This window comes from Sceloporus undulatus, chromosome 6, assembly GCF_019175285.1.
Source record: "Sceloporus undulatus isolate JIND9_A2432 ecotype Alabama chromosome 6, SceUnd_v1.1, whole genome shotgun sequence".
NCBI classification, from domain to species: Eukaryota; Metazoa; Chordata; class Lepidosauria; order Squamata; family Phrynosomatidae; genus Sceloporus; species Sceloporus undulatus.
Window position 1 is genome coordinate 120568681 of NC_056527.1, and position 10281 is coordinate 120578961.

The following is a 10281-nucleotide window of genomic DNA, read 5'->3' on the forward strand; positions in this document are numbered from 1 at the left end:
AATGGAAGTTTTCCAAGTTCCTCTTAAAAAGGATAAGAGGTTGATGGTGGCATTGAGGCTTTTGGTGTCGAGCCTTTCTGGTTGGTCTGGGAGTTTGCAGTCATAGAATCATAGCGTTGGAAGAGACCGCAAGAAGGGCCCTGATCCAGTCCAGCCCCATTCTTCTGCCATGCAGGAACTCTCCATCAAAGCATCCCCATTGACAGACGGCCATCCAGCCTCTGCTTAAAGTTGAAGGCGCACAACACACAGAGTCTCATAAAACAGCTGTAAGGAGCCCTGAATGGGAATCCTGCCACTGAGCAGCTTGGAAAGAGGACTGCAGGCCTGCTTCCTGAACAGATGGGTCTTTAATCAGGGTTGTGTGATGGAGATGAAGGCAGCAGCAAAAGCCCCAGGATCCAAACAGCCTTTTCCTTCCCTGTCGCACTTCCTTCAGGGACGGCCATCTTGCCTAGCGGTTTGAGCGTTGGACTGTGACTCCACGCAAAACCCGCCATTAAAGCAGTCGCAAAGAAGCCTCGAGGCGCATCTTTTTACCTTCAGGATTTCAGCGGCAGTGCATCTCTGACATGGTTTTATTTGCGCAATTGCGTGTGATAACCATTGGCGCAATTGCCCGCCATTTTCGCTTTATCTGCAGGAAGTTTTAAATGCACTTTAATCTCCCTTTAATGCCAAAACCAGCCCCAGAGGGACAAACTGCTTCCAAGTCTGGTGTTTGCTTCTCCACATTCTGTGGCCTTTTAAGAGTAATAACAAGAATTGAACCATGTCCTGTATTGCTATGTACTGTACTGTATATGTATTATCCTACTTGAGAGTATGTATTTCCATCCATGATGAAGCCAAGCCCTCCCTCCAGTCCCTCTGCCTTGGTCCAGGCCTCGGAGGTAGAGAGGAACTGCTGGACCTCTGACCCTTTCCCTCCACCACTCCCTTCTTCTCCTTCTGTGTCATGTCTTTTTAGATTGTAAGCCCCAGGGCAGGGAACCGTCTGACTAAAAAGATGGCATCTACAGCGCTGTGTAAATTTACAGCGCTTCATAAATAAAGGTTAATAATAATAATATAACAACAATAATTATTTATATCCTGCTCTTGCCTCCAACATAGGTTTCTCTCTCTGTCTCTTTGGACTACAAATCCCCAAATCCCCAGCCAACCAATTTCCAAGCAGCTGGTGCTGAGGCATTCTGGGAGTTGTAGTCCAAAAATAAAGGGAACTTCCCCCATCTTGGGCCCTTCTCCCTTTGCCCAGGCAGCAAAACCCCATTATAAAATGCATTAGGAAAACACATATTTAAAAATGTCGACAACATCCAAAACGAAACAAGTGATAAGAAATATTTTATTGTTGTTGTTGTTATTGATTGCACAAAATACATTTAAAATGCGTTCTCTGAAAAAAAAGACCTGCATGGCCTTCCAGCCGGGCAAGCCCCGCCCCTTCCCCTCATTTGGCCAATGAGCGCGTCCTCCCTTGCCCGCCTCGACCAATCAGAGCCTAGGAAGGTTGGGCTTCCAGACCCACGCTCCATTTCCTCTCCTTCGTTCGCTCATTCTGCTCTTGCGTCAGCCGCTTTTACGTCAGAACTGGAGTCTGACGTCATTGGCTCCTCCCTGCAGGCTATCAGCCAATCAGGACAGCGACCGTGAGCGTTCTGTCGCATCGCAGCCTATGGGCGCCGCTGCCGGCCGGAAAAGGGCGGGGCGAATCCGTCCGAGGCTTTATAAGGCGAGGCCCGTTCCGCCGGCCGGCCAGTCTTGGGTGCCGCTCGGGGGCGGGAGGTGCTCGTCGCCATGGCGACCGCGGGGCTCTCTCTCACGCGCTCCTTAGGCCAGGCCTGCGCCTCCTGTTGCCGCCGGCAGCAGCTCCTCCTTCCTCCCAAAGGGGCCAGGCGCCTACACCTCACCGGAGCCAGGTAGGTCAGGAAGAGAAACACCAATGAGAAAGATAAGGGTCTGTGGAGCCTCCCTGGGCAGGAGCAGTCTACCTGAAGAGGAGGAGGATGTATTATTATTATTTCCCCCCTCAGGTAGACTGCGCCTGGCCAGGGAGGGTCCACAGACCATCATCATCATCCTATGGCAACAGAACGAGCACAATATTGTTATTGTAGTCATTATTATCATCTGCTGCTGCCGCCATAGGACAATGATGAGAGGCGGTGGAGCCTCCCTGGCCAAGTGCACTCTACCTGAACGGAAGGAAGGAAGAATAAAAATAATACCTTCTCCTTCCCTCCCTTCAGGTAGACTCCAACGCCCTTCATCATCATCAGCAGCAGCAGCATCTTATGAAAGCAGCAGCAGGAGATAATAATAATGATCTTTGCTGCTGCTTCTCCAGGAGGAGGAGGAGGAGGGTCGGTGGGTCTTCCCTGGCCAGGCGCAGTCTACCTGAAGGAAGGGACTGATATGATGACAATGATAACAATACTGGTTACAATGACAATGCCTTGCTGCTGCCGCTGCGCCCCCAGCGGCGTCCTCTGGAACTGCATCTGATGAAATCCCAGGCGCTCCTTGCGAGAGGCTCCTGACTCCGCTTTGGGACCGCTCTCAGTGCCCTGGCTCAATGATGCTGGGGATTCTGGGAACTGTGGTTTTGGGAGGCATTTAGCTGACAGAGACTTCTGGTGCCATAAGGAACTACATTCCCCGGGATTCCCTAGCAATGGGCCAGGTCTCAAAGAGGACTATTTCTGCAGTGTGGCTTTGGACAAGCAGTTAGAAAGGGAATGCACTGTAATTCTCTAATAGACTGATGTGTTCATTTTTACGCCGCCTTTCTCCCCCAAAAAGGTGGATCACAAAATGACAAGAGAGCTCTCCATCTGTCAATGGGGATGCTTTGATGGAGAGTTCCTGCATGGCCCAATGGGGTTGGACTGGATCAGGGCCCTTCTTGGGGTCTCTTCCAACTCTGTGATTCTATGAAAAGCTTTTCCAATTGAGTTGCAGGTCTTTGGGCGCCTTGTGATGAATTTGTGGGTGCCCCAGCACCCTTTTCTGGAGGGTGAAAAGGGGACCCTCGGAGTGGGAGCTGGGGCTAAACAGCGGGAGGGTCCTCCCTTTATCTTTCTCTGCTTCTTGTCTAATCGCTGGACAAAACCCGATGTGCAGCTTCGAAAACGCTGTTCCTGCTGTGCAAAAAAAGACAATTCTCAAAGCCTTTGGGGAACGCTGGGCAGAATCACCTTTGGACATCAGTGCGCCGGGTGTGGCCCTCCAGATGTTGCACGGCTGGAGGAGGGCCACGCTCTCCACATCCCCTTTTCTGCTCAGGGAATGGGACTTGTCCTTTCTGAGGACACAGCAAGCTCTGCGAATACGCTTCTTTTTCGGGATCAAGAGATCTGGTTTCCATGCGATGTGTTAATCCAGGAATGCATTCATAGAGCCGCTGCAGCAGTTTGGGCCGCATTCTTCTCTGTCAAGTTTAAAGGGCATCTGTGTGTTTCAAAAAGCACACAACAAGTGTGTCCCCAGCGCTCTCTAGCGCATGCTTCTAGATCATGGAGTGTGGCCCTCCAGATGTTGATGGACTCTGCAGGAATGCTAGGAATTGCAGTCCAACAATATCCGGAAGACTGTGTTTTGCATCCCTGTCCTAGACCCATGAATACCTTCAACCTATAAGCCAAAACTCCAATGCAAAACCAGGGGTGTGTGTGTTATTTCCCAATAGCAACAGCAAGTACATTTCTACATTGCGTATCAGTGCACTTAAGCACTCCCTAAGCCATTTACAAAGTGTAAGCTATAACTGCCCCCAACAAGTTGGGGACTCATTTAGGGTTAGGGGCTGGAATTGAACTCAGAACTTTGTGGTTTGTGAGTGAATGGCTGCAGTACAGGCCTTTAACCACTGCACCACCAGGCTTTTGATGCTCTCCAGCTGTCAAAGTGTGAAATGGCTCTTTTGGGGAGCACTGTTTGGATCCTCCAAAAATAATGGTGCTTTCAAACATTGGCCAACGTTTGTTAATATAAAATCATCCTTAGAAGGAAAAATACATTGGTTTTTGTGGAGCCAGCTCAATCCAAGTGTATTCGCATGAGTCAATGTAGGTCTTTCCACTCGTTGAGATCATTTTGCTGCCTGTGGATTCGGTCTCTCCTCCTCTTCCTTGATGTCAGATATTCTTGATGTGTTTCTGGGTCCCTTCCTTCCTTTGTTCAGAGATCGTCTGGCCTTTGGCTTTGTGGAGCGGTTGCATAATCCCTCGCGGAAGCCAGTTATCTTTCTGGTTGGAAGTTTTTAGTGTCCCTGGGATTCATGCTCCGTTGTGCCAGTAGTGGAGCACATGCTTTGCGTAGCTTTTCTCTCCCAGTCTTTCCCTCTGGAGGGGAGCAGCCTCCTCCTCATCTGGGCCTGGGGAGGCGTGGGAGAAGCAGGAGACGCTCAGGGGAACATGGGGGGCTTCAATCTGTTGTATCAGTTAGGTTCCACTTGCTGTGGGCAAGGCACTCTTTTAAAGAACTTCCCAACTCAAGCGTTCCTTTCTTTGCAGGAATGAAGCGGTGGTCATTTCTGGGCGGAAGCTGGCGCGGCAGATCAGGCAAGAAGCCCGTCACGAAGTGGAGCAGTGGGTCGCGGCTGGGAACAAAAGGCCCCACCTCAGTGTGGTCCTAGTTGGCGAAAATCCTGCAAGTCACTCCTATGTACTGAACAAAACCAAAGCGGCAGCTGATGTAGGTATGTCACATAAGAATGGAAAGGGACTGGAAGGAGGTTGTTGTTTTGGGCCTTCAGGCAATGGGCAACCTGCTTCTGCCACCTGCTGTGCCCCCAGTTAATGTTCCTGTAGACAAGATGGTGCCAAGTGGGCTCCGTTGGCCAAGATGGTGCCAAGCTATGCCCCCAAGTTGTGGCCCTGTGTATTTCTTGCTTCTGGACACCAAGCTGTGCCCCTTTTGCCAGGGCTTGCCAGTCAAGGCTGCCTTTGGGGCATCTCACCCCATTTCCTTGCTCAGGTTTCTCACGCATTGCCTCACTTCTCCCATTTCATCAGTGCATTGCTACTCTCCTAATAATGCACAGAGGTGTTTATGATATTGCTCTTTTTCCTGCCTGCTGTATGCGCTTCCTCTTTTCCTGCCAGGCGAAATAGGGGAGAGGGAGTGGCAGCCAAATTTCCCATAGGAAGGGAGTTCTGTAATTTGGGAGTGGACCCCAAGGAGGTGCTTTCCTGCGTCCTCAGGAAGCACACCTGTGATAGTGGTGGCAGGATGGCGAGAAAGCGCTCCCCAAAGATCTTAAAAATCAGGCAGGCTATGAGATAGGAGACGTAAGCTGAAAAATCATCATGAGATCTGGCTTGTTAGCACTCCTTGTTACTGGTTTAAGGGAGGTCTAGAATCTGCAAACCAGATGCTTCTGGGCAGCTACCAGGACCCATGAGGCGGCACACTGGGCGTTTTTGCACCATGTAGTTGTTTTGCTGTGTGCCTCTTTTGTTTTGCAGAGGCAAAATGCAAAGAGAGATCCCAGAGATGGCAGCTGGTAACACTTGTGGGAGCTCTTGAAGCTTTCATTTCAGTGATCAGATTGCTGTTACTGGACCTTGGCTCCTTCTCAGCTCAGCTTGTCAGTAGTGGGCCTCATGCGTCCTAAAGAATGTACACAATCCATTTTGCACCGTTAAGCAATTCCAGCGTTTGCGGCTTCATTTAGCCAATGCTTGTGAGTTTTTGCACAGTTTTCAGGCTTTCTCAGTACCTGGTTTTGGAAAAGTGTCCGCTGGAAATGAAATGCATAGGCCCAGTGCCTGTTCAGGAAAATATTCTGGTTTACAGAATGATTCTTGCAGACCGTCAAAAAGTGGAAAGGCCCAGTTGTTTCAGGCTTAAATGGGAGATTGCCCCTTACTTCTGTTTCTTTAGCTTTTAACTAAATGTAGACCGTTTTCCCTAAAACACTTCAGTGCTGTACCAACTGATCTTTCTTTTAAAAAACCAATTGTCCCCCCCCCCCTTCCCCAGATCTGTAACTTCAAGATACTTGCTCTCTTTCCATTTTGCATGTATCCTGGTGGAAGGTGGTGGTTCCCCCTTCCCTCTCCATTTTTCTGAACATTTCCCCCACTTACTACTTGCAAGTTGTTCCAGGCAGAGGATGTTGTGTGCTGCCAGCATTGCTCTCTTTTTGACCCTCCTGTTCTCTTCTTGGTTGTCACAGGGATCAGCAGTGAAACGATCCTCAAGCCGGCTTCCGTCACTGAGGAGGAGCTCCTTGATTTAATCACCAAACTCAACCGTGACTCCAACGTAGACGGCCTTCTTGTGCAGCTCCCTTTGCCCGGTAAGAGTGGGCCTTCGGGAGGAGCTCTGTGGGTCTGCGGAGACTCTGAAATCTGGGGGGAAGGAATTCTAGGGCTGTGTTCTTCTCTAGGTTCCCTCTCCAAGACCTCCTTTGGGGAAAGGATTTCACACATTCCCAGGGGTGAGAACTGTGCAGTCCTGCAGTTGTTCTTGGACTGCAGCTCCCAGAATGCCTTACTGTGAGGGCTGCTGGCTCCTGGGATTTGCAGTTGGACAATATCTGGGGCTACATGATTCCCCCCCTTCCACCCCCATTATGCAATGAAAGAACTCACATCTCTTAAGAAGTTAGTCTATCCACAAATGAATGTACACCTTAGTCTGTGATTTGGCAGTCTTATCTATATTGTTGGTATTAAGGTGCTGGACCCCTTTGGCAATGCATTTCAATATTATCTCGTTTCTATGCCCATGTGGTCCAGACGTTTGCCCCTTTCTGTACATGCAGAACAGTTGTTCCTGCAGTTCTGTGCCTGTGATCCCAAGCGCTAAAAGTCCCCTTCCCCCACAGAACATATTGATGAGCGAAAGGTCTGCAATGCTGTGAACCCCGAAAAAGACGTGGACGGCTTCCATGTGGTGAATGTGGGCCGGATGTGCCTGGACCAATACTCCATGCTGCCAGCCACACCGTGGGGCGTGTGGGAGATCATCAAGAGGACAGGTAGGCAGTGTTGGCAAAGACCGCCTATTTCCAAGGTTGTTTGAAAGTGCACAGAGCCTCACTGTTTGTACGTCTGCTTGTGTGTCCACCGTGTTGCAGGAATCCCCACCCTGGGCAAGAACGTGGTTGTGGCCGGCCGTTCGAAGAATGTCGGGATGCCCATTGCTATGCTCCTTCATACTGATGGCAGGCACGAACGTCCCGGAGGTAAGTCAGGTCTTGGTCCTAAGGAGGTCTGCTTGGAAAAACCAGATTCATCTTCCCTTGTGTTATGTGCTGCAGAAAACTCTGCAAGCACATTGTATCTGTGTAACTTTTATTCCCAATAGTTGGGTGCTTGAGGTCTTCATTACGTTTCCTCTAGTTACTCCAAGTTTCGTACTGGGCTCTCAGGTTGTGGTTGTTCCACTGTTTAGAAGTTCCACTGCCTAGAAGCTACTGCTTTTGAAAGTGGCATGTGAGCCACACTTGTCCTTCGCATAGCAAAAGCATAGTTAAGGTGTTCATCATGTGCCTTTTCCTAGGATGCTGAGAGACCTCATTGGACCCCTCAGTGGTAACTTGAACAGTGAGGATACCTAGACCCCCTTCCATTGATCTGGGCAGGTGGTAGATGGCGGGGGGAATTTTCTGCCTGATTTAGCATCAGGGCAGAGCCTCTTCTGCTTTCGCTGCACCTTAAATGACCAGCCTGTCTCCCTCCTTCCTAGTTTGGTGTGGATGACCTTTTCCATGGTCATTACTTTAGGCCTGGGTGGGCAGGCGGATTCTGAGATCTATGTTGTGCCACCTGGTTCCAAATTCACACCCTTAGAATTAGAGGAATGCAGAGCCCAGGAATTGGTTCTGAGTGCCAGAATTGACAAACAGCTCATGGTCACCCTGCCACACATAAACCCACTCTTCAACTTACTGTAGCCCATTTCGGCATGGTATAGTTTCATAAAGGGGTGGGGAGGGACCCAGTGTTGTTGTTACTAGTGCATCCAGATTTCTTGCTGATCTATTGCCAACCACCCAGAGACCTGCCAGTAGGTCCAGATCTACTGCCTGGAGGACCAAAGAAAATTGTTCTCACTGTAACTGTCCTTTTCAGGGGACGCCACCGTAACAATCTCTCACCGCTACACTCCCAAAGAGCAGCTCAAGAAGCACACGATCCTTGCTGACATTGTGGTTGCAGCTGCAGGTGAGCTCCTGGGTTGGAAAGGAAAGGGGAGGCTGTAAGCAGATGCTCTTGGAGGGCATGCCTGCAATTCCTTTAAAGGTGGTGCTAAGAATAACCCTGGGAAGGATTCCTCTAGGATCCTGATACCACAGAGTCTCATTCTCTCTCTCCCTCTCCACATACTTCTTCATGCAACTGGCTAGAGCCCTGTGGGGTGGAATGAGAAGCTTCATTTACTGGGGTCTCAGACTTGGATCTTTGATGCCAGGCTTTAGCTTTGTGCTTTGGATACTTGCCCACAGTTACAGTCGGTACATACCATGATGTCCTCACCTGTTTGTTCCTGTCTCATTCAATTGCAGGTATTCCTAATCTGATTACAGCAGATATGATCAAAGAAGGAGCTGCCGTTATCGACGTCGGCATAAACAGAGTCCAGGATCCAGTTACCGCCAAACCAAAACTTGTTGGAGATGTGGATTTTGAAGGTAGGGAAGGAAATAACTTTTTGCAAGGTCTAAATAATCCTAGCTCCACTTTTACTGATCTTTCTTTGACTTGGTCAGACAGGGAAACTGTACTCAGAGAGTCATAGCTTTAAAAAAAATTGTGTTGCTCTTCCAAAAGGCTGTGAATGAGCTTGATGACAAATATATCATGTCACTTAATATTTTAACACCCCTCCGGCCCCAAAAGTGGATAGTGTTTCTTCCTTGTAACTTAATCTGTCAATTTCTAAGTTGGAAGAAACAGCTGCCAGGCTGGGTGTTTTTTGAGCCCTTTTGGCAGCAGGGAGGGAAGTCCTGCTTGTGACCATATTTCAGTCATTCGTGGCACAAGTTCAGGTTACTGAAAGCTGCAATATGAAGTCTGTTCCGTGCAGGTGGACATGGAGTTACTCTACTGTAAGCACAGGCTTGTTGCAACTTGAACTAGGCAGGATGTAACCTTTAGATTTGGCTGGGGATTTCATTAGCATTACTTAGGGCTGCCAGAGTATGCTTAAATTGCTCAAGAGTTTGGCTTCTGCCCCATCATCCCTTTTGCCTCCTATGCTTCTCCTCTGATAGTCTACTGCTCTGATGCCATCGTTTGTGGCACTGCAGTGCTCCATCGCCTTTCAAGGCTTTTAGACTGGAGAACAAGAGGGGGCTTCATTCTGGATGTGGAAATACATTGATCTTTTTTGGGGCTGACCAAAGTTAAGACTAGTCAGTCTGGAGTAGTGGTTGGAGTGCTGGACTTGGGACACTGGGAGACCAGGGTTGGGATCCCTTCTCAGCCATGGAAACCCACTGGGTGCCTTTGGGCAACTCACACACAAAAACTAACTCCCTCTTAACAAATCTTAGGTCATTTGGTTTTCTCTTTTTCTTTAAGGAGTAAAACAGAAAGCCAGCTACATCACTCCAGTCCCCGGCGGGGTTGGCCCCATGACTGTGGCCATGCTCATGAAGAACACCATCATCGCTGCCAAGAAGATGCTGAGGCCTTCGGAGCTGGCAGCCCTCAGCGCTTAATGCTTAATGTGGGACTTGATCTGGCGAAAAAGCAACATTCCTTGCTGCTCCCCAAACACAAGTGGAAAAGCCATGCAATATTTATTTGTTGAAGGAGGAAAGTTCATTGGACAGATATTTATTTGCAGCGTATTGTGCCAAGGCAGAATGTGTCCTCATGCAGAGCGCGGTGTGCGAATCCTACCGTTCCAGCAGCTGCGCCTTAAGTAACCATGTGCCAGCTTGAGGATGCGTCTGCTTCTGATGCGTAACTTAAGGGCCAAGAATGGATGGGGAGCGTGCAAAAGGCATTAGTATGTATTTGGTGCAAGGTCAACTAACAAACCTCAGATGAATTTATTTTCTACAAAGTCTTATTTATATGGCATTTTAATAAGCCCTTCTAACAAAGCGATTTCTAGTTTGTTTTGAGTACTCTCTGATCCTGTACGTTTTTAAAAGGATGGAGTGGTCTTAAATGCTAAGTGGTGCTTAAGGCATAGTGTTAAGAAATCTGGCTGAAGTTCGTCAGGCCTTGCTAAGCTTGCTTGCTTGCTTGCTCTTTTACACAGGCAGTTAGCAAACATTGCGGGTTGTGTCCGAATAAAAAGGAGCCTGTA

General features: G+C 49.0%; 1 protein-coding gene across 1 annotated transcript; it reads left to right on the forward strand.

The window, feature by feature from the left end:
* The first annotated feature begins 1653 nt into the window (after positions 1-1653).
* On the forward strand, positions 1654-10281 carry MTHFD2 (methylenetetrahydrofolate dehydrogenase (NADP+ dependent) 2, methenyltetrahydrofolate cyclohydrolase). The gene is made up of 8 exons (XM_042476204.1): positions 1654-1925; positions 4521-4705; positions 6188-6310; positions 6842-6994; positions 7094-7201; positions 8091-8183; positions 8525-8650; positions 9543-10281. The coding sequence occupies exons 1-8, from the start codon at positions 1804-1806 to the stop codon at positions 9680-9682; spliced, it is 1050 nt and encodes a 349-aa protein (XP_042332138.1). The 5' UTR covers positions 1654-1803; the 3' UTR covers positions 9683-10281.

Coding starts and splice junctions, on each gene's coding strand:
- MTHFD2 (XM_042476204.1), top strand. CDS start 1,804: ATGGCGACCGCGGGGCTCTCTCTCACGCGCTCCTTAGGCCAGGCCTGC. Junction 1,926..4,520: donor CTACACCTCACCGGAGCCAG/GTAGGTCAGGAA, acceptor CTTTCTTTGCAG/GAATGAAGCGGTGGTCATTT. Junction 6,995..7,093: donor GGAGATCATCAAGAGGACAG/GTAGGCAGTGTT, acceptor ACCGTGTTGCAG/GAATCCCCACCCTGGGCAAG.